The 24,950-nt window shown below is 41.5% G+C and overlaps 1 protein-coding gene across 1 annotated transcript in view; it reads left to right on the top strand.

The window, feature by feature from the left end:
* Positions 1-2,044: 2,044 nt before the first annotated feature.
* The window catches only part of itga2.2 (integrin, alpha 2 (CD49B, alpha 2 subunit of VLA-2 receptor), tandem duplicate 2), a 30,496-nt gene continuing 7,590 nt past the window's right edge, over positions 2,045-24,950 (top strand). Inside the window, exons 1-11 of the mRNA XM_067433367.1 lie at positions 2,045-2,828; positions 10,022-10,145; positions 21,640-21,749; positions 21,910-22,004; positions 22,550-22,664; positions 22,779-22,906; positions 22,992-23,140; positions 24,032-24,182; positions 24,301-24,466; positions 24,600-24,679; positions 24,753-24,891. Of these exons, the coding sequence (XP_067289468.1) occupies positions 2,768-2,828; positions 10,022-10,145; positions 21,640-21,749; positions 21,910-22,004; positions 22,550-22,664; positions 22,779-22,906; positions 22,992-23,140; positions 24,032-24,182; positions 24,301-24,466; positions 24,600-24,679; positions 24,753-24,891 (1,318 nt within the window). The 5' untranslated portion in view covers positions 2,045-2,767. The remainder of the gene's footprint in view (positions 2,829-10,021; positions 10,146-21,639; positions 21,750-21,909; positions 22,005-22,549; positions 22,665-22,778; positions 22,907-22,991; positions 23,141-24,031; positions 24,183-24,300; positions 24,467-24,599; positions 24,680-24,752; positions 24,892-24,950) is intronic.

The following is a 24,950-nucleotide window of genomic DNA, read 5'->3' on the forward strand; positions in this document are numbered from 1 at the left end:
AAAAAGTACATATTTGTACCTTATTTACCCCTAAACGTTACATATTAGTACCTTAAAGGTACATAGAAGTACCTACTTGTTTTTGTACCTTAAGGTATACCGCCCCAGTGACCTCAATGTACCTTTTTTTTCTGACAGTGCAGATTTGAGGGACACGTTTACAGTTTATGTCAAGTTTAAGCTTACAACCAGTGTTAGGTGCTTCTACATCAGTGTTATTAATCTATCATTTCCTTCTGATTTCATCTCAGAGATAACTTATGGGTAGGGTTATGGTTAGGATTACATTTTCGGACAGGAATGTTGTTCCAGGATCAACAAATTATGTTGACCCAAGAATGCGGCGCAAAATCGAGTATTCTCAAAAAGGGTGTGGTAGGCTAATCAAAAACACGAATCACTGGCCCTATCATACACCCTGTGCAATGCGACGTTTTTTTTTTTTGCTGGTTTCAACATGACGCAGTTATCATTTTCACATCCAGCGACATGTTGTTTAGATAGCAAATGCACCCGTGCCCACGGATGTGCTGGTTGAAAAGAAGGTGTGTTCAGGTGCAGTGTTGGCATGTTGCTATTTTGATCCTGGGCCACTGATCAACAAAAACCTGCTTCAAAGTCAATAGCACATTATTTTATGTTATTTAAAGGGCACGTTAATAATATGCGCCTATAGGCGGGTGCGCAACGTACATACACTCTGCTTATTAAACACAGGGAAGCATAGCAGCACATCAAACATTTTTAAATATTGAAAATAAAAGGATTCCTCACTAGAGAAGCGTATAGTTTTTTCCACTCACAAATTCTGCCATCTAAATAGCGAATCCGTCAGGGCGCAAGCGCAGCTGGCTTTTAAAGGGAATGGTAAAAGAGACTCTTATTGGTTTATTGCATGTTGCGCCGACATGGATTCGGACACCCCCCAGACCATGCACTCAGGTCATTAAAATGGGGTCCAAAGTGTTATGGCTATTTTAACACATTGTGTAATTTTGTGTTGATCATGAGTAAAAGAACGAACTCATGTTTTTCTTGAGATTCGAACTCACGTTATACGATATCTACAGTACATAACAAATAGGGCTTATTATTTGCACTTGCAGCTTTGAATAAAAGATGGAAGACGCCTGCAAAACACTTGTTGTCAATGACATGGGAGATAAAACAAGAAGCTCACCTTCACTTCACTTGTATGCAATCAAAATAAAATGTAAAAATCACAAAAAAAATGTTTGTTAGTGATACCTTTGCTCAACTGTCAATCATGAAGTCACACACCCCGTTTATATAGCATCAAATAACTAACTAAAACCAAACTTATTTAAAGAAACAACACATGAACTAACCTCAGCGTGATACGAAAAAAAAAAAAAAGCCTAAAATGACAGTCCATGCAACTAACACGTAAGAGATCCTAAACCTACTCCATATGAATTGAGCGGTTTAATTCAAATTTTCTGACTTCTGGTCACTTTATATGATGAACAGATTGAATTAAGCTTTTAAATCACATATAAACATTAATTAATGCACACATCAGTTTTGGTAAACTGAAGCTCAAGCACGCTTGCTCTGTGCAAGAACCAATGAGGTTCGTTCTCGTGTTACGCATCATGTTTGAGCTTCTGCAAGAACCAATGAGGTTCATTCTCGTGTTACGCATCATGTTTGAGCTTCCGCAAGAACCAATGAGGTTCGTTCTCGTGTTACGCATCATGTTTGAGCTTCCGCAAGAACCAATGAGGTTCGTTCTCATGTTACGCATCATGTTTGAGCTTCCACAAGAACCAATGAGGTTCGTTCTCGTGTTACGCATCATGTTTGAGCTTCCGCAAGAACCAATGAGGTTCGTTCTCGTGTTACGCATCATGTTTGAGCTTCCGCAAGAACCAATGAGGTTCGTTCTCGTGTTACGCATCATGTTTGAGCTTCCGCAAGAACCAATGAGGTTCGTTCTCGTGTTACGCATCATGTTTGAGCTTCCGCAAGAACCAATGAGGTTCGTTCTCGTGTTACGCATAATGTTTGAGCTCCCGCAAGAACCAATGAGGTTTGTTCTCGTGTTACGCATCATGTTTGAGCTTCCGCAAGAACCAATGAGGTTTGTTCTCGTGCATCAAATACAGTCGAGCTTCTGTTTATGTTCTGTGATCAATGTTTATATGTGGATAAAAGCCTAAATTCAATCAGTTCGTCATATAAAGCGATTTTGTCTCTTCAGATAATGTGGACTAAACCGCTCGATGGATTAGTTTTACGATCTCATTATGAACTTTGTGGAGCTTCATAGTGGCAGTTGTGTGGACGGTCGATGAGGGACAGAAATCTCTCAAATTTTTCAGAGTTCTGTTTGTTCTGAAGATGAATGAAAGTCTTACGGGTTTTGAATGATATGAGGACGAGTAATTGAATTCTTATTTTTGGGTGAACTAACCCTTTAAGAGTGAGCAAACATCCCCCGTCATCCTCCTCTGCCCATTTCTAGCAAGCGGTTCTCACTGCTGAGTCAAATGACGTCACAGGTTGAGCTTAACCTAGCCCAGCTCTACCTCTGTGGGTCTAATGGGTGGAGGGATAGAGGTATGGGTGGAGTTAGGGTGTGGTTGGACCTTCTAGCCCCACCCAGTATTCACAAATTACATCCAGAGAGGGTGAGCTGGACTTCAGCTCCACCCATGTCCCTGCAGTGCGCAGTCTCTCAATTCTAGCACTGCTCAGCTGTTCACACACACACTGATCTAAATGCAGACACACTGGAGAGCTCATGTTGATGCTGGATATCACTGTGGACTTAAATATGCTGCAGGTACTTCTCGCTGTTCTGTGTAAGTAGCCAACTTATGCAAAAATGCATCGTTTTCTTGGGTCTGTGACGAACAGATATTCATCTATTTTTGATCTGCACTGTCTAAACTACGATTCACACAATTTGGCATTTCATCAAGTATGACCTTTGATAAACAAAAGGGTAATTTAGGGGACTTTTCCTTTTGTAAAGTTATTTTTAAAGTGCATTTTTGTTAATAATTGAATCATGCCGCCTCATGCAGTCTAAATGTGTAATGTATATTGGGATATAGCTATGACTTATAACAGGGTTTTATATTTAATTTAGTTTTATATTTAATTTAGCTATTAATTTAATTATAATTTATAATTATAATTTAGCAGTTTTCTAGGTCTAGAAAGAACTAAATGTCTGTTAGAAAGAAAATGTATGCATTATTTTATTTTATTTTTTTATTGTCCAATACCAGTAGTTACCACTTTTATAAACTCAAGGTGACATGCTGATGCAAGTTCCTCTAAAACCCTCAACTTCACGCAAATACCCACATTTCCGCTCTACGTACATGACATATTTCCTGTATTTGGCCCAAGTGTTAAATTGTGTCATAGTGTTGCAAAAATACAAGTACTTACAGAACTTTATTTTTATTTTCAATACTTAAAAAATATAAACTTCTAAATGCATGTTCAAAATGTTCGTTCAAAATGAACAAAATTTAAATAAGGAGTCACTACACCATCAATCCTTCCATAACTTGTTTTTGTCTTACCCTGATTCAACATGGCAAGCCCTTTACAAGTGTTAATATTTTAGACAGAGCAGGATTTTTTGTTGTTGGGAGTGGCAGAACAGAAGAGTGTCTGCTGGCAAAAAGAGAAGGTAACAGAGCGTATAATAAAACCAGAATCAACATTGGATTGGCCTTTCGAAGATGGCGAGAACTGGGGGATTTGAAATGTTGAAAATGGAAATTCTGTAATTATTTACTCACTCTCAATTTATTCCAAATATGTGTAAGAGTTTTATCTGCTGAGCAAAAAAAAAAACGTTTTTTTGAGTAATATTGGTAACCAGACAGTTGACTGTAGAAATTGATTTCCATAGTAGGAAATATAAAAATACTATGGAAGTCTATAGCATATGGTTTGCACATGACTGAAACCTGAGTGTAATGCCACTTTCCAGGCAACCCGTAACCCGTGTTTTTCCAACCTTCTAGTAGTGAAAGTGCACTAACGGCAGTCAAACCCAAGACTCCCCACCCGAGTTTTGATTTCACATAGCCCGCGAACAAACAATAGCAGCCCTAACAGATGCAGTGTTAATGAAAGTCATACATTAAAAACCAAATTGTTTATTAACATAAATTATTGCTCTATCCGCAAATGTTTTCTAGCGTTAGTTAGTTTTCAGTCCATTGAGTACAAGAATAAATTAATACCAAATACATTTCCAACACATAACGTAAAGTAAAAGGTATAAAAGTTTCTCTTGTCTGTTTTGTGCTGTTTTTTTCTCCTCCATTTCTCAAATAAGCAAGGAGTTTGGCGATAGAAATTATTGTAATTGAGCATAAGCCACAGTCAGCCATGCTTTTATACAGCTAACGTTACCACAATTCCTTGTGCTCAGGCAATAAGGTGTGACTTTGCCAGGAAAGCTACAAAGTAGTGAGTGCACCATTTTTACATTAATAATACTACAATCTTATAAACAAATAAACGTGTCTATCATATAATAATATACTTGTTGACATTGAGTTCACAGTTTGAACGTTATTGTGTTAATTTAGCCTATTTTCAAGTTCTGAGGTGAGTTGCATTGTTGCTTTCAGTAGGCTATGAGTAACTTACATTTAAATGATATTCAAACTCACATTAGACGCTTTTACACTTTGCAGGGTGTTGTTCCACTTCCAGTTGAAACTCGGTTACAACTAAGCCGAACTAGAAACCATTTCTGAAACAGGATTGTCGCACCACGACTGGTTAGGACAAAAACTTAAATTTTAACATGAAAAAGATTGCGTGTCGCAGCGACTCGATTGCGTTTGAGAGAAGGGACAAAACCTGTCTCAAACACAAAAGCCCGTTTTTATGATTAAAAAGTTTAAAAAAAATAATAATTAAAAAAAAAAATCCTTAAAAGTTGTGTGCTCACTTTGTGTCAACTGCGATTTAAAAAACAATTATTTTTAATAATTCTCAATAAATCAGGCAGTGTCATGGGCTGCTTTAACTTTGAAGAGTTCTTACTATTTCCTGCTCATTGTGGATCTCACAGTAGGACACTTTTTTATAAAAAGGATTTTTATAAATATTTTAAACAAACAATATTAGCGTCTCTTCGGTCACAGCCTTAACATGTCAGCTCCGTCATCGCAGTGTAGGCTAATAGTTTCTGTAAATAGTTGTGGGATAAATCTTGCCATTTTGATATTAAGGCAGCTACAACAGAGGGGGGAAAACTAAATTGCTCCACTGTAGGCCTACACATGGTGTAAGTGATAGTTCACCCAAAAATGAAAATTTGATGTTAATCTGCTTAACCCTAGGGCATCCAAGATGTAGGTGTGTTTGTTTCTTCAGTAGAACACAAATGATGATTTTTAACTCCAACCGTTAAAAAGCCACTATGAGAGTAAAAAACACGTAGACATACAAATCCATATTGAACACAGCAGCTTGTGACGATACATGTCTCAAGACACGAAACGATAGGTTTGTGCAAGAAACCGAACAGTATTATATATAGATATTTTTTACCTCAAATACAACACTATGTATCAGCTGTCCCCGTACCATCACTTCCGGCAAGTGAGGTCAAATGTACAAGAAACATCTATGTGTCGCCACAAGCCTATTTTAAAACATGTCTATTTTGTCAGATCCATCAGATGTCAACTCTTATGTCAGATTTTATGAATAATGGTTGAGGAGTGCTCTAAAAAACAGTATAATGTGATTTAATATATTTTCTGCATTATATTTCTTTAATATATTTTCTGCAATTCTTAATGCTGTTTTTATGATTCTATTTACATATACTGTATGTACTGTATATTTGGCCCCAGCTGGACCTTTGAAAACACCATCAGTATTTTTGTTAATTTTGAAAGAAATGTCTTATTCTTTTCAATGTATTGTGTAAAAATGTTAAAACATCAATGGAACTACGTGATGTTGTGTCTTAATTTCCAAAGAACATTGGTAATATATGTTTAATATTAAAAGGATGGAAGAGAATAAAGAAATGTAGAAAACGAGTTGTTCATAATAGTGTGGGGATATGTGGTGTGACAGGCAGCGGGGCGAGGGACCGCGAGAGTTACTTACCGGCCCGCTCTCGCGGTCCCTCGCCCCGCTGCCTGTCACACCACAGGAAAAAAGAAAGAAAAAAAACGAGAAAGTATTTTATGACTGAGCTCCTTTACTGAACACCAGTATAACATAACGGAATACTTTACACTGTTTTTGGATAGATTCAATTAAATAAGCATGCTTTTAAGTGTGTCTGATAGAGATGACACAAATAAAGTTTTTAAAAAATTTTTTTTTTTTTTTTTTTAATTCATGAAATACATACAATTTACATAATACATATAGTGTGGGGGAAAACAAACATGAAGAAAAAAATACACAATAGACAACTGCTAATTAATGGGGGGGGGGGTAATAAAAAAATAGTAAAGAAGGGAAGAGAAAAACACACACACACACACACAAAATAAGTTATGGAGTATACCTTACATGGTTCATTATCTGAGAGCTTTGTCTATAAAAATGCCATTTTTTTAATAATGTAGTGTTTAATTTTATAACCTCTAAAACATGTTTTGTCCCTTATCTCAAGAATCAGTGATATAAATGTTTTTCACAAAAACAGATATTTTAAGAATTGTTCAATTCAAAAATCTTTGTTCTATGGCATTGCTGAAAAAAAACGTTTAAAAAAAAAAGTATACTATTGTCTGAGGTCAACTAATGACGTTCCTGTGGTTTTTACATTCAAAAACACCATAACTAATAATTAATAGGCTATTTTCTTCACTGGTTTTGAGGCTCTCTCCTGAACGCTGGGTTTTAATGGGCGTGACCAAGCCTGCAGTCTCCCTCTCATTTACTGAAGCTTTCGCGCCTCGATCGCCCCCCGGTGACCGGTCCCAGTATAGCCGCCCCTCTGTGTTTTCTAATGGACGCGAGGCAAACTAAATAATAAAATTACACTTCAAATATTTTTCCCCCAAAATTAGTTTATTGAAGGCAGTTTTCATCTCGATGATTTCATTTCAGGTGTTCGTTTTAAAAATAAGTTTAGTTTGAGTTAGTTATCTGACGCTTTAAAAACGGGGGGTGTGACGTCATGATTGACAGCTGAGACTGACGTCTTCTCTGAGTGAAGTTGTCACTGAGGCACTAACGGACTTTTTTCGGAATTTTTGGGAGCAGATTGGAGCTTTAGCTTTAATTTCTACATTTCCATAACTGTTTATTTCACACCAACATAATTAATTGTTCTGCATCTGCGAGAGTGTGGGCGGGCTTTTGATATCGCAGCTGTACTTCCTGCTCTACTTCCTGCGCTCTACTGCGCAACTCCGGTCCCGAAATCGCTACTGCGCAGACTCGGTCCCAAGATGTCCGCGCCGTGCAGGCCGCCTAAAAGCTTCAAATCTGCCAAGCGGAAACGGATGATGTCGAGTCGTCCATATTTTTTTACGGTCTATGGTCGTGATGCACTGGAGACTTGGAAGTAAAAGGCTAGGATTGGATAATATTTGCATATTTAATGAGCTTCAGCTCCCCTGTCAGTTCACATGACGGAGAGGAGAGATTGAGGGAGAAGCAGCAACCAGAATGATTCTCTCGACCACAGGGCTCAAACAAATACAATGATTTATTTCTCATCGACCCGCGATTGATTGGACTATTATTTTCATATTACATAGCCTGCAAGATCGGAAGATCCTTGTTCACACACATCCATGTTCGGGCACGCAGGTGCCCTTCAGATGTCAACTCGAGAGACAGACAGAGAGAGAGAGAATAGCAGAACAAGAACGGAATATAATGAGATTCATTGGCCTGCCAGGCTTTGCGAGCGATGGCCCATACATGCACTGTTAGACACGTACACATAAGCAAAGCGATCTATAACAATTCAATACTATTACATATAAAACGCATTTCACTCACATGTGTTGCACCATTCCTGTCGGATCCAAATCCAGCATAGATTGGAGATTTGTTTACAAACGATCCTGCAGTGAAACGGAATGAACATGTCTTCCCCACGTGACCTGGAACTTCATTAAAAATAAAGTTGAACCATTCCTAATATTAGGATCCGAAGGAAGTTCATGTAGCGGCTGTGTTCTTCCACAACCAGGAATAGCGCAATATCTTAATCTTCCTCGGCATGTTTATTGTTGTTGACCAGCTAGCACGAGCCCTCCATGAGTCGGTGGGCGGGGCTACTGGATTAGACGCGCGGTAGAGGCGGTGTTTCGTTGCGCACTGACGTAAGTATGAAGCACAGGACCTTTTGCTGAGCCTGGTGTCTAAAAAGCTTTTTTTTTCTCTGACTAACAAAGGAAGTTTTCAGCTCTGAAACTTAGAGGATATTCTTATATTACCATGACCTTTTAAATATCAAAAGCTCAAGGGAAAGTTGATTCCTCAATTCATCACCCCTTTAAGAGTAATGCACAAAGCTGCTAAGCAATCACAGACTGCCTGTAATTAGTCGCCTGTATATATTTTATTCAGAATATTTATTAGTAGGCCTATCGCACATAAACCCACACAATGGTCAAACGTTAGGCTGGTCAAAATGCTGTAGGATGTGCCCTAGAATGGTGTCAAAGATCAGTCTGAACTAGCTTACTGATCATAATGAATGCACTGGATTGGAAACACATTCTCTCCCTCTCTTTAACCCCACAGCCTGACCTCTCTCTTTTTTTGTTTCCGCTCATGTTCATGCTTAAATCGTCCTTTGTCTCATTCCATGTGTCCGCACACTACACTATTTAAAGGCTCTCTTTGTGTGATGACTGTCTCTTTAAGAACTCTAAGAGAAGATAGGCTTATGTGTTCCTTTATTCATGACTTTATGGATTGTGTCTCTCACACATTTTTTTTTCCATGCTAGTCCTTTTCTACAGAACTTTTAACGAAGATTAGACGATAATATAAAGATAAACAGAGAGACGAGATGGCCAGGATAAATTATGTTTAAAGATGAGCTTTGAGTTGAGCAATGAAACCCTGCTCAGGCATGTTTCTACATTTTATGTGGCTCTCATTTTAGCACGTTTTTATTCAACACTGTCTCTTATACGGTGCCAAGGAAGGACAATGTTAGCTCTGACAATATTTCTACAATGGGACCTACAATTAACAGACAATAACAATTGAAATGTCAATTAGATATGGGGATAAGATTTTTGTTTGTATGTATAAAAAGGAAAGTTGTTAAAAGTACTTTTATTTTAATAATTTATTTTATTTTAATAATGTTTATGAAATCATATAATTTCTTGAAGAGGAAAAAAGTGTAAAAGTTTTTCAAAATATTGGTAAACTTAAATAATTCAAACCTAAAAATTGGACACTTGACACATCTGCGTGGTGAACGAGAACGACAGCTGATTTATATCTTTATAGCTCTTCCGGTTTCCCGGCTCGCTTCGAATAACGAAAACAGACTACTGTCGCCAACACGGAAAGCGATTTCCTCTTACGCAGGCGCAGAACGGAGGTGCTACTTGGCCGTCGGATGTCGAGCGTCGGCTTGGTGTGTCTGGGCAACTTTGGACACAAGACTCTGCCAACGTGAGCCAACTTAGCAGTTTGCTTTCGTCGCCACTAGTTGATCGGCGTCGGCTTGGTGTGTTCCTAGCTTTAGACACACTCATGCCACTGACCCATAAAGCCTTGGCAGGAGAATCATCTCTGTGTTTATGTGACTAAATATTGTTTACTATCTCCAAGAAACCCAACATCAAAGTCTTACTGCACACAGTCACTCATAGGTTCACATTCATGCTGTGGCATGTCTACATATCACATACCTATTAAAAATACCGCTCTGTTTCAGAGGATATTATGCAGGAATATCTCTAATTCCTTATTATCGTTGTTCTATTAGTGTTGTTGTTGGTATAGTATGTGTATGCTGTTATATTTGTTTAGACAAAGGACTGTTTTTTTCATGTCCCAACAGGTTTCAGCGTCGATAACTCTCAGGGTTTTAATGTGGGTACTTCCGGAGCTAAAATCTTCTCAGGGTCAGCCGAAGAACAGTTTGGCTACTCTGTACAACAGTTCAGCAACGGTCAAGGCAATTGGTAAGATATGTAAAGCATGTGTAAATATATGAAGGGAATTGAATGCTATTTTTTATTTATTGTGACAACTGTGTTTGTCCCTATGTTGGATTTTGTGTTATTTAAGAATTGATCAATATTCTTTATTTCTACCCGAAAAACTCAGGAGGCGAGAAAAACATCTGAATAAGATTTATTTACAGTTATACAATGAGTTTTGAATAGATGAAATGATAAAGGTCTTTAGTGCCCATAGCCCGAATCCGGAGAGTAGTGGGAAGGGAAGGCAGGGGCAGAGCCTAACCCCTGATGTTTGGACAGGGACCGACCTGGTGGTGGTGGGGAGGATGGGGGTGAATGCCAGACTTATTTACTATAGATGATGAAAAAAGATTGGCTAGATAGATAATTAGTGAATGACGGGACATTAGAGTCTTCCAGGTAGAACTACGCTCCCATTTCCCAAACAGACATAACTTGTAAAACTATATCCCATTTCTCAGGTTTTATTGAATTTTGAGGGGGTCACATGACCTAAGAAATAGGCCTCTGACATGCCTTTAGGGCCCTATGAAATCTGTACATTTTAACCCAAATTCCTGTTTTTTTTCTGGACTTAAATAGAATTTTAGTAGTCAAAAAGCATGTTGAATTAATTTAAATCACAAATTGTATACAGATATCATCAATTTAATAGAAGTTTCACAAAATGTTTAATTCTGGTGCCCTATGAATTATGAAATCTGTTTATTTGTTTTCCCAAATTTTGTTTTATTTTTCTGGATTCAGTTTTATTTTATTTTATTTTCTGGACTTAAATTAAAATATTGAAATAGCAATTATCAACAATTTATTAGAAGTTTAACAAAAATTATATTTTTTAGGTCCCTGTTAAATATGTTTTATTATTTTCCAAATTCCTAAATTTAAAATAAATCATGAAATTTTTTTTATCAGCCATTATGTTTCGACAGGTGACAGGAGGGTGAGGGAAAGATGGAAAGAGTACTATGAGGAACTAATGAATGAGGAAAATGACAGGGAGAGAAGAGTTGTAGAGGCAAATATTGTTGACCAGGAAGTAGAAAGTATTAGCGAGGGTGAAGTTAGGAGAGCTTGAAGCTTAAAAGGATGAAGAGAGGAAAGGCAGTTGGCCCTGAAGACATACCAGTGGAGGTATGGAAGTGTCTAGGAGAAATGGCAGTAGAGTTTTTAACTAGGCTGTTCAACGAGGTTTTAGAGAGTGAGAGGATGCCTGAGGAATGGAGGAGAAGTGTTTTGGTGCCGATTTTTAAGAACAAGGGAGATGTGCAGAGTTGTGGAAATGACAGAGGTATTAAGCTGATGAGCCATACAATGAAGTTGTGGGAAAGAGTAGTGGAAGCAAGGCTAAGGGGAGAAGTGGACATTTGTGAGCAGCAGTATGATTTAATGCCAAGAAATAGCCCTACAGATGCATTATTTGCTTTAAAAATGTTAATGGAGAAGTAGAGAGGGTCAGAAAGAGCTCTTTGTAGATTTAAAGAAAGCATATGACCGAGTGCCAAGAGAGGAGCTGTGGTATTGTGTGAGGAGGTCCTGGAGTGGCGGAGAAGTATGTTAGAGTGGTACAGTATATGTATGAGAGCAGTAGGACAGTGGTAAGGTGTGCTGGGGGTGAGACAGAGGACTTCATGGTGAAGGTGGGACTGCATCAAGGATCGGCTCTGAGCCCCTTCTTGTTTACGGTGGTGATGGACAGGCTGACAGATGGGGTCAGACAGGAATCTCCATGGACTATGATGTTTGCGGATTACATTGTGATCTGTAGTGAGAGCAGGGAGCAGGTGGAGGAATGTCTAGAGAGGTGGAGGTTTTCTCTGGAGAGAAGAGTGATGAAGGTTAGCCGCAGCAGGACAGAATACATGTGTGTGAATGAGAGGGAACCAAGTGGAACAGTGAGGTTACAGGGGGAAGAGGTAAAGAAGGTGCAGGATTTTAAGCACTTAGGGTCAACAGTCCAGAGCAATGGGGAGTTTGGAAAAGAGGTGAAGAAGCGTGTGCAGGCAGGTTGGAATGGGTGGAGAAAAGTGTCAGGTCTGTTTCGTGATAAAAGAGTACCAGCAAGAATGAAAGGAAAGGTGTACAGGACAGTAGTGAGAACAGCGATGTTGTATGGTTCGGAGACAGTTGCACTGAGGAAAAGACAGGAGGAAGAGCTAGAGGTAGCAGAGCTGAAGATGTTGAGGTTCTCTTTGGGAGTGACAAGGATGGATAGGATCAGGAATGAGTACATCAGAGGGACAGCACATGTGAGATGTTTTGGAGACTAAGGCTGCATTTACACTGCAGATCTTGATGCCCAATTCCGATTTGGTGACTATATCCAATTATTTTGACGACCTGCTTACATCATCTTGTCAAAAGCGACCCGTATCCGATATTTGCATTTACACTGTACACTGGCAAAACAGCCCAAGACGTTTTTAACCGGTGAAAGGAAGTAAAACAGCGCGATATGCAATGGACACAGACAAAATGATTGTACAATGTTTTGCTGTCTGCGCTGTTCCACACATCTTTAAAGGTCGGCAAAACATTTCTCTCGTAATGCGGAGAAAAAGAGGAGAGCCCTTGACAGGGTTGCCAGGTTTTCACAACAAAACCCGTCCAATTGCAACTGAAAACGTCTCGGGTTATGTATATAACCCTTGTTCCCTGAGAGGGAACGAGCACTGCGTCGAAACGACGAATTGGGGATGCTCCCTAAGCATAACCGCATCTGAAGTATGAATGAAACCTGTCCAATCCTGATTGGTGCAACGTCATGACGTAGATGTGACGGCATCACCGGAAGCTATAAAGGGATGTCCGGCGCATAGTAGCGTCAATTATCGCGATGAAGCAGAACGCTCTCAGGCGATACGCGGTGTGGCGACGAGACGCAGTGCTCGTTCCCTCTCAGGGAACAAGGGTTATATACATAACCCGAGACGTTCCCTATATCGAGGGAACTTCGCACTGCGTCGAAACGACGAATTGGGGAACGAGTACCCACTATGCCACACCAAGGGTACGCCTGCCCTAATGTGAAGCTGGAACCCAGGCACAATTAGGACTGGAGCACCCTGGCGCCGGGAGTCGCAGGGAGGTGAAGACTGTAAAATCGAATAAAAGTATGTTGAGTGGCCCAACCGGCCGCCTCACAGATATCCTGCATTGGAACGCCCGAAAGAAGAGCCACCGAGGAGCCCATGCCCCTGGTGGAATGTGCCCTTACGGCTATAGGTGAAGGCAGACCGCGCACCTGATATGCCGAGGCAATCGCCTGCACTATCCAATTACTTATAGTGGGAGTAGCTGCAGGCAACCCCCTCTTAGGCGGACCAAAACATACTAAAAGTTGTTCAGATTTCCTCCACTGTGCTGACCTCTCAATATATATTCTAAGAGCCCTGACGGGGCACAATAGAAAAAGTCTCCCTTCTTCCGCCGTCACATGAGGCGGAGGATGGAAAGCCTGTAGAACTAAAGATCTGACCACACTAGAAGGCACCTTAGGCACGTAGCCCGGTCTAGGGTGCAGGATAGCTTTTACTCCCCCGGGGGCAAACTCCAGGCAAGTCGGCGTAATAGCCAAGGCCTGAAGATCCCCCACTCTCCTCAGAGATGTAATAGCCAAAAGGAAAGCTACCTTAAGGGTCAGAAACTTAGGTTCAACTGTTTCTAGTGGCTCAAAGGGAGCCTCAGCCAGTCCTTCGAGAACCACCGCCAGATCCCAGGAAGGAACCCTGGTCCTGACTACAGGCCTCATCCTCCTAGCCCCGCGGAGGAATCGTACAACCAATTGGTGCCTACCCAACTGCCCATCACCCAGAGGAGTGTGGAAAGCCCCAATGGCAGCCACGTACACCTTGAGTGTAGACGGGGTAAGCCCTGCAGAGAAACGATCTTGGAGGAACTCCAGCACTGAAGCCACCGGGCAGTTAACTGGATCCACCTCACGTTCTCTACACCAAGTGACGAAGACATTCCACTTGAGGCTGTACAATCTCCTAGTTGATGGAGCCCTAGAGCTGAGTAAGGTCTCTATAACGTCTGCTGGTAGTCCCGCCTCCTGGTACCTGGCCCCCTCAGGGGCCAGACCCACAGGCTCCATATTTCTGGCCGGGGGTGAAATATTGTGCCCCCCGCCTGTGACAGAAGGTCCCTCCTCAGAGGGACCTGCCACGGGTGACCCACCAGCAGAGCTATGATGTCTGAGAACCATACTCGAGTCGGCCAACGAGGAGCCACCAAAAGAAGACTGACTCCCTGCTGCCGAACTCTCTCCAGGACCCCGGGGAGCAGAGCGATCGGGGGAAATGCATACAGACGCAGCCTCGGCCACGTCTGTACCATGGCGTCCAGCCCCAATGGGGCTGGATGAGTGAGGGAGAACCACAGCGGACAGTGGGACGTCTCTCGAGACGCGAAGAGATCCACTTCCACTGGGCCAAACCTTTCGCATATCTGCTCCACCACCTCTGGGTGGAGCCGCCACTCCCCGGGCCTCAGCCCCTGCCTCGACAGTATGTCTGCCCCCTGATTTTGTATCCCTGGGATGTACATAGCCCTGAGTGATAACAATTTCTCCTGTGACCAGAGGAGGATGAGATGCGCCAGTCTGCACAGAGGGCGCGACCTCAACCCCCCCTGGCGGTTCAAATACGCCACGACTGCCATATTGTCTGAGCGGACCAGAACGTGGTGTCCGCGGAGATCCGGGAAAAAACTCCTCAGAGCTTTGTAGACCGCCATCATCTCCAGACAGTTTATGTGCCAGGAGGAATGACGGTCCTCCCACGGACCTCTCGCAAAGCGGCCTTCCATGACCGCGCCCCAACCAGTGAGGGATGCATCTGTTGAAACGGTCTTCCGGCAACACGATGCTCCCAGCACTGGTCCCTGGGACAGAAACCAGACTTTCTTCCATATGATTAGAGCCCGAAGGCATTTGCGCGTAACTCTGATCATACGAAAAGGGTTCCCCCTGGGGGAGAACCCCCTGGTCTTTAGCCACCACTGTAAAGCCCTCATGTGTAACAGGCCGAAGGGAATGACATTGGATGCTGCCGCTAGGTACCCTAATACTCTTTGAAAGTGCTTTACAGTGATATTCTGGCCTAGCTTTATTTTTGAGACTATCGCTAGAGTGGTCTCGATTCGTGCGGGAGATAGATGTGCCCGCATCGAAACCGAGTCCCATATTACCCCCAGAAAACTCGTTTTCTGGGCCGGCTGTAACACACTCTTCTTCGAATTGAGTCTCAACCCCAAGCACTGGATGTGTGACAGAACTACATCTCGATGTTGAACTGCCATCTCGTACGACTGCGCCAGGATTAGCCAGTCGTCGATATAATTCAGCACACGGATGCCCTGCAGTCTCAATGGAGCCAGAGCTGCATCCATGCACTTCGTGAACGTGCGAGGGGAAAGAGCTAGACCGAACGGAAGTACACGATATTGGTATGCTTCGCCCCCAAAAGCGAACCTCAGAAACGTCCTGTGGCATGGAAGGATGGATATATGGAAATAGGCGTCTTTTAAATCTATCGTGACGAACCAGTCCTTGGGCTGGATCTGACTCACGATGGCAGAGATAGTCAACATTTTGAACCTGAATCTCCTCAGAGACCGGTTCAGATACCTCAGATCTAAAATCGGCCGTAGCCCTCCATCCTTTTTTGGAACTATAAAGTACCGGCTGTAGAACCCGGCATCCCTCTCCGACATCGGAACCTTTTCTATGGCTCCTCTCGCCAGCAAGGATTTTACTTCTAGTTCCATTACCCGAACCCGCTGTGGCACCACTGCAGTCCATGTCACCCCATTGAATTTTGGAGGGGGGTGATCGAACTGCAGTCTGTACCCTGTCTCTACAGTACGCAGGACCCATTTTGATATATTCGGAAGGCATTTCCATGCGCCGAGATAATCTACTAAGGGAATCAGCCTCTCGAGGCTGACCTCGGGTGTTATTTGAATCTCGTCCCCAGCCCCCTGAAGCGGAGCCCCGGCAGGGAGCAGCTGGAGTCGATATTCGGTGTGTGGGGACAAGCGCTGTTACGTCGCAGGTCTTTTTTGAGGCGACTGGGACAGCACCTGTCCCAGGGAAAACGATGTGGCCCGAAGCGTCAGTGACGGCGGGATTACCACATCATTTTCCCCCGAGCGCCGCGCGGAGAACAACCTCGGTTGCGTCCGCGCGGGGGGGACCGCTCTTAAAGGTCCAGCCGATGCTAGGACCTTTTTGCAGCAGCCTTCTTAGCCAGAATGACGTTCCTCAGATCGCCCTTCGGCCTCGAAGGCTGCTGCTGCTGTTGTTGAGAGCGCCGCCTTTGTTGCCAAGCTCCCGGAGGAGGGGCTCGAAAAGCGACGCTCTCCTTCTGCACCTGCCTGTGCGAGGAGCTAGTGGACGGCTGAGGCTGCCCGCTTTGGGCAGCCTTCCCCTTAGAGCGACGAGGGAGAAACTGCCGAAAAGCTGCTGACTGTTTTTTCGCCTCCTGAAATCTGTCGACGACGTTATTAACGGCGTCGCCGAACAGACCAGAAGGCGAAATCGGGGCATCAAGGAGAAAGGTTTTATCCCTCTCCTTCATCCCCGATAAATTCAACCATAAGTGTCTCTCCACAGTCACCATAGATGCCATGGAGCGGCCGATGGCACGGGCCGTCTCCTTGGTGATGCGGAGAGACAGGTCAGCAGCTTTACGGAGCTCTAAAATGTCTTCAGGGGAGGGACCCTCTCCCTCATCTAGCTCTTTGAGGAGGTCGGCCTGGTATGCCTGCAAAATAGATAATGTATGCAGGGAACTACCAGCCCGCCCAGCCGCCATATATGCCCTGCCCACCAATGCAGATGTATCACGGCATGGCTTGGTGGGCAGTGCCGGGGCTTTAAGGGACGATGCCGATTCGGGCGAAAGATAGCTCGCGAGAGCATCTTCCACCCGCGGCATCGTCCCATAACCAGCCTCGCGCGCCCCCAGTACGTTAGAATAATCCAGTACCGGGGGGTTGGAAACACGCGCTGAATAAGGCTTATTCCAGGACCTGCTCAACTCGTTGTGCAGGTCCGGGAAAAATGGTAAGCCCCGGCGAGGTGTTGGAGCCCGGCGAGAGAGAAAGCGGTCATCCAGCCTGCTGGGTGGCTGGATCTCCTGCCTCTCTTGTGGCCATTCAATATTTAATTTGGCCACAGCACGGGTCAACACCTCCACTAACTCCTCATTGACGGGTGGATGAAGTGGCGACAATATATCTTCATCCCCCGCCTCGATGTCGAACTCATCTGGCTCCTCAGAACCAGAGAGCACGAGCATCGGACCGCCCACCCCGGGGGAAGAAGCCGCAGCGCGGGCTTCCACACGGGGAGGACGGTCATCTGGACTGTCAGCGGATGATTGAGAAAGTGCCTCGGCAGTCTCAATCTCCGCTGACAAATCCAGTTGTGAACCCCATGATCTGAGACGCCGAGCCGCCTCAGCGACTGCGGGTCCCGAACCACGGGGTTCACGGGGCTGACCGCCGTCATTAAAAACGGCCAGCCGCGAGCGAAGCACCTTGAGTGTGAGCTTCTCACAATGCTCACAAGCGGCTCCCTCGAGAGCCGCTGTGGCATGCTGCACACCCAAACATAGAACACAAAGCGAGTGTGTGTCCGTGCCTGACATAAATCGAGGACACGGAGGCACACACCGCCTGAACTCAGTGCTCTTAGTCGCCATTTGTACTCTATATATATTTAATTTACTTTGCTAGAAAGACGTACAACAGTAAATAGACAGGACAATATACACAGAGCGTTATGCTGAAGAGCGATAACTGACGCTACTATGCGCCGGACATCCCTTTATAGCTTCCGGTGATGCCGTCACATCTACGTCATGACGTTGCACCAATCAGGATTGGACAGGTTTCATTCATACTTCAGATGCGGTTATGCTTAGGGAGCATCCCCAATTCGTCGTTTCGACGCAGTGCGAAGTTCCCTCGATATAGGGAACTGTTAAAGTAGCCCAATTCTGCATGAAAACCGTGGACTTGGCAACACTGGCCCTTGATCGCAGTTTGTGTCCACCTGGGTTGACGTCATTCGCCTCCGTCCTTTTTTCAATGACGTACGACTCGCATTTACTGGGGAATATCCGATCTGTCCGCTTACATGGCAGACGCAAATGCACGTATCCGAATCATATCGGATTTATTACCCCATATGAGTGAGGCCTGAATCCGATCTGAGGATATCGGAATCCATCCGTTTTTTTACTGCTTACACGTTCACATGGTATATCCGATCTGTGCCACATGAGAGGAAAAAATCGGAATTGGGTCACTTGAACCATGCAGTGTAAATGGGGCCAAAGTAAGAGGGGCCACGTTGAGATGGTTTGGACATGTGCAGAGGAGGGAGAGTGAATATATTGGTAAACGGATGCTGAGGTTAGAGCTGCCGGACAGGAGGTCAAGAGGAAGACCAAAGAGGAGGTTTATGAATGTAGTGAAGGAGAACATGTAAAGGTAGTCGGTCAGAGAGAAGAGGATACAGGGACAGGACTGAATGGAGGCAGATGATTCGCTGCGGCGACCCCTGAAGGGAACAGCCGAAAGAAGAAGATGTTTAACAAAAATGATTTTTATAATTATGGTTATTAAAATTAATAATTACATTTTAATATTCAAAAACCATGTTTTATCAATTGAATTCTTAACTTATTTTAAGAATAACAAATCTTAAATAATAATAAAACTATTTAGTAATTTATTTATTTTATTTTTGTTTTGTTTTGTTTATAATAATAGAGCCCTATCAAATGTTTTATTTTTCAGAATCATTCTGTTCATTTTGCTTTGTGTTGTCCAATTTGCCAAATGGATTCCGCGTTTTCTACATTGACATGTACATGTTTTCTACATAGGGTGCTTCATACTGCCCTAAGTGTATGCATATTTGCACACACACTGATACCTGCAGTATCACTCCACTCAATAAACAGCACACACACACTTACTGTGGTTATTAAATTTGCCTGCATCTGGGAGATCACAATAGTTTCTATCTGGAGGAAAATTAAGGGTTTCCCCTCATTCCCACATAATAGCAACACATGTTCTCAAACAGCAGCAATATGTCACGATTGTTGGTACAATGTACAACTTTTCCTCTACAACACAAAGAAAAGTTTAATGTAAACTGGTCACAACTTCTCTAACATCTGATATCTCTATAATCCTACTGGGTCACTTCATAATTTGTTGTGCCTATAAAGTGTTATTGCCTGCTTATGACCACCTTCACTGTCTAGACAAGCTTTATACCAGTACTTCTTAACATTCTTCCTGTTATGCAATAGGTCAGATGAGGCATTTCCTGCTCTAGCTTGGGCTGCTTTGGAAAGCTGTGGTGACATCATGTTTGTTAGATGGTCATTGCTTTTGTGAATGGTGCTGATGTCATCATTCTCACTGTGAGTCCAGCATTAGCTCCGTCTGACTGATCGTGTTTATCCTCCTGCAAACAAAAAACATTAGAGACCCATAAAATACACCCAGAATCCATTTCGCCCTCTTTACTCTGATGTACTTACTTTGAATATTGATTGTATGTTAGTTTCTAGAATCCCCCGAACTTTCCCTATTTAGTATCCTATTTAAGTTTCTCATTAGAAGCACACATTCAGTTTTTGTTGTTGCGAGAACTCTAATATGTGGTAGATAAACTAATTAAAATTGAACCTAGCATAAGTAAATAGTCAACTGCATCAAATATCTGTATCCTCCCTTTCTAAATGGTGATTTTTGGCTGTCCCACCTAACTGCATTCAACAATTACAATCTTACAACAATGTCGAACTTTGGATATAATCTCCTGAATTGATATTCAAAATACTGAATACTTTATAATTAACTAATTTTAATGACCAAAAAAATAATATTTAGCCCAGCTGTATCTGACATTTTACATGCAACCCTGTTACTGCATGATTTTTCCCATTACAAACGATTTTAAGAGTTTGTAAAATAGCAAAACACTTAAAGGGCTACTTCAGTGATTTAGCATTAAGCTTTGTATTTAAACTGGGTCATTATTGTAGTAGAAATGTGAAATTATTTTTTTAATTTTGTTGCCTTCTAGACTGAAAAAGGCTCATGTGGATGAAAGACAACAACTCCCAGAATGCACTTGCTTCACTGCCCTATGAGGCCACTCCCAAAGCCGCAGCTAGTGGATTACTGAATCACTTTCCAACCATGGCAACACCCCCTACCGTTGTGTTCATTTTCATAAAATGATTTAGTTCAGTTAGAGAACAGACACTACAATTAAAAACTGAACGTGTCTGTTCAATATAATATGAGTGACCATTCGAGTGACCATAATGTGGATGACCATTCGGACCATTCATACTACCGGATTTCTATTTATACAAAGACATATGCTAAATTGCTGAAGTAACCCTTTAAGCAACATGAATTAAACAAAATTAAGTGCCATTTAATATTTAGAAATGTTGTCTGTTTAATTTAAACGTTTAATTGAACAAATAACACCAGTATATTGTGCTATTTTAGTATTTTGTCCAATTTAATTTTCATGTTAAAGTTTTAGAAATGTTGTAATTAGTTCTAGTTATTTTAGTATTTCAAGGGAACTAGCTAAAATAAAATAAGTTTAAGTGTATTTATGTTTTATTTTTTAAATAGACACTCAGGATACATTTACACGAATTATGTACTAAAAATTGATCTGCAAAAACGACAAAATGACGTTATTCATGCCAGGCTAGTATGTCACTTTGTAAAGAAATACTATGCGTTCTTCTGTTTGATCGGACCACACGGGCCAGTCTTTTCTCCCCATGTGCATCAATGAGCCATGGCCACCCATGACCCTGTCGTCGGTTCACCATTGTTTTTTCCTTGGACCACTTTTAATAGATACTGTCCTCTACAGACCGGGAACACCCCACAAGAGCTGCAGTTTTGGTAATCCTTTTGACCCAGTCGTCTAGCCATCACAATTTGACCCTTGTCAAACTTGCTCAAATCCTTAAACTTGCCAATTTTTCCTGCTTCTAACACATCAACTTTGAGAACATAATGTTCACTTGTTGCCTAATATATCCCACCCACTATGCTGTTTGTTTTTCTGTTTCTTCTGTCACAGGATGGGAAATGAGTGAGTTCGTGTTTCACTGTTTGAGGAATGCTGTGTTTAGTCTGGGCAAAGCACCTTATCACATTATGGCGACCTTGTAGTGATATTCTATGTAATTTAGAGGGTGTGTTTATATTATGGATGTTTAGTGCGCCTACACACACACATAATCTTGGAACCGCTTTCAAATACACACCCTGCTGGGCTACTGCTCATTTAAAACACATTAAAAAAAATATTATAGAATATCCTTAACATCTGCTATGCGCTCCGGAAACTCACCTGAACCTGTAGGATAGTAGGACTGAACTAATTCCTAATACTGTTCCTCAGGCTCCTGGTGGGTTCTCCATGGAAGGGATACAATCAAAACCGGAAGGGAGAAATCTTTAAGTGTGAGGTTAACAAGCCTGGAACCAGCTGTCAGGCACTTAACCTTCAGAGTAAGCAAACATTTCCCATTATTCCCATTGACATTAAAAAGTGTTATCTGGTCATAGAGCATGCTGTGAAGTTCAAAATCAGATTCTTGAATTTTAAAAAGTATTCAAGAAATATAATGTAGTAAAGCGGAATATGTCATCATGTTTAATGTGCCCTCAGATTCTGTCGACATACCAAAAATCTCCAACAGCAACAACATCAACATGAGTCTAGGTCTTACTCTAACTCCAACAACCAAAAACAATGGGTTCATGGTAAGACTGATACGATGCAGGCTCATTGGAAAAACGTAAACGTATATTGAAAAATCTCCACCTACATTTCTGCAAAAATCTAAAAACGTACCTATACATACAATTCAATGCATTGCACCTGAAATGAACACTAGTGACAGTAAAACACAGACATCTTTTCACTCAAATTATAAGTAAAAGACTTATTTTTCTGATGGTCTTTGCACAATTTTTTTCTTTGCACGAATATATAATTTCTGCACTGCCTCCATACGTAAAACAACCAGCATAATAAAATGTTGTCAGATTTATGTTCACCTGTTTTGGAAAAACTGAATGCGCTTTTACTGCCAATCACTGGGCAATTGTATTTGTAAAGTGTAAGAAGCAAAATGTCAAAGCTGATATAATCTTTATTTAAAGTATCAAGTTACTGAAGTAATAACATCACGTGGGTGTTTAAGATTCCAATCTTTTAAGTCCTTCTACATGTGTTTTAAGTTAGTTTATGTGGGATGTCATGTGCTCAGTTATTATATTATGTTATTTTTGTGTTTGTTTTTCAGACATGTGGTCCTCTCTGGGCTCAGCTTTGTGGAAGTCTGTACTTCTACCCAGGAATCTGTGCTGAAGTGAGCCCACAGTTTACACTCCAGTCGGTCTTTTCCCCTGCCATTCAAAGTACAAACACACTTCCATGTTCCGTCTCTGAAACTTAACGGGTCAGGTTAACCTTTATTGGGAATCTCCAGTAGAATATTAACATTTATGCTGTTTTATTTCTCTTCCAAACAGCTTGTGGAAGTCTCATGGACATTGCCATTGTTTTGGATGGATCCAACAGTATATACCCATGGGAACCGATCGTCGCTTTCCTCAAGAAACTTTTGGAAAACTTAGACATTGGACCTCAAAGCACTCAGGCCAGTCAAACTGCTTGTGTAAAATTGGTTGTACACAGTTGGTTGTACACACCTGTTTTTCTAATATATAAATTTCTGGTTTCAGGTCAGTGTGATGCAGTACGCTGTTGACACTTCGTTCGAGTTCTACCTGAATTCCCATCAGACAAAAGAGTCAATGATTAAAGCAGCTTCGAATATTCGGCAGAAAGAAGGATTAGAGACTAATACTTTCAAAGCTATTGATTTTGCCAGGTATGCATGATTCTTTCTGAACAACTTCAGCTAAGTGAACCACTGTTACTGAAATATGTGACCCTGGACCACAAAACCACACACTTTTATTTTTGGCAATAGCCAACACAATTTTTTAGGATATGTTAATACAAAAATAAATAGGATATTAAGTAAAGATCATGTTCCATGAAGATATGTTGTAAATTTCCTACCGTAAATATATATAAAAATGTATTAGTAGTAGTAATATGCATTGGTAAGGAATTCATTTGAACAACTTTAAAGGTGATTTTCTCAATATTTCGATTTTTGAGCACCCTTAGATTCTAGATTTTCAAATAGTTGTATGTCGGCCAAACCATACAAAAAGGGAAAGCTTATTTATTCAGTTTATTCAGATGTATATATCTCAATTTCAAAAAATTGACCCATATGACTGGTTTTGTGGTCCAAGGACACACAAAGAATCTCATTTAACTGCATATGCAGTAATTTATGACTTTTTTATAAAATATGTAAATTGTCATATCAAAGTCTAACGGTGGATGTGTACATCACATCTTATGTCTTACTTTTAATTTTTAATGTCTAAAAGACTTGATTTCGTTGTCTAAAGCTAATTTATTATTATTATTAGTTAGCAGTAGTAGTAGTAGTAGTATTAGACTTTTTGCATCATTTGACAATTACAACTTGATTAGAAATTGTTTAAATATTTAAATAAGTTTAAATATTCTGCTCACAAGAAATATTTACTCACAGATCACATAAATCTCATGTATCTCAAGCAAAAAAAAATAATTATACATAAAAGGCATTTTTACACTTTAGTTTTACAGTTTTGCACTAAATGTTTTCTTTTCCCTTGTTGGGTTTGTGTGCATGTCTGTGGGGAATTGGAACTCAAAGAAAGGAGGCATTCCTACCCAAAAACGGAGGTCGTCCTGGAGCCACTAAATTGATGGTGGTGGTAACTGATGGAGAGTCACATGATGCAAATCTGAGGAAAACCGTTATTCCGGCGTGCGAGAGCCAAAATATCACTCGCTTTGGCATTGCGGTTAGTAAAAATGAAAATATATACAGTCCTAAGTGAAGGCATGAATTCATACATATATGGGTCTTAATATTCAGTATATGTGAATGTTGTTAAGAGGTGGATTTTTGCACTCTTCTAGGTGCTTGGATATTATTTAAGGAATGACATTGACACAAGCAAACTCATCGCTGAGATTAAGTCAATAGCCAGTAATCCAACCGAGAAATACTTTTTCAATGTGTCTGAGGAGGCGACGCTTATAGAGATTGTCGGGACTCTTGGAGATCGAATCTTCAACATTGAAGGTCCGTGATTATGTTGATTTTAATGTGTGTTTTATATAAATGAAAGCCTGTTAAAAGTAACCTAAGTGACACACGTTTCTTTACTAACATGTTAATAAGAATTTTCCTTGTTTTTGTTCATTGACGTCTTTAGGTGTTGGAAAAAGTACTGGGGATAATTTCAAACTAGAAATGTCCCAAGTGGGGTTCAGTGCACATCAGACCAGAAATAAGGTGCTGGCTCTATATGTCTGTGTATTTTCTGTGTAGGTTTTTCTTGGTGGTTTACATTGAGTCTTGGTTATAGGATGTGGTCCTACTGGGAGCAGCTGGAGCATATGATTGGATCGGGACCATTGTTCACCAAACTGCCCAAAAATCAGACATTTTGCCTAAAACTGCTTTTGAGGAAATCTTGGAAGATAGAAACCACAGTTCATTACTTGGTAAGCATTTTACCAGCAGTATCGATAAGTTCGTTTTGTTGCATCTAATGAACGGAAAT

This window comes from Pseudorasbora parva, chromosome 23 (assembly GCF_024679245.1).
Source record: "Pseudorasbora parva isolate DD20220531a chromosome 23, ASM2467924v1, whole genome shotgun sequence".
NCBI classification, from domain to species: Eukaryota; Metazoa; Chordata; class Actinopteri; order Cypriniformes; family Gobionidae; genus Pseudorasbora; species Pseudorasbora parva.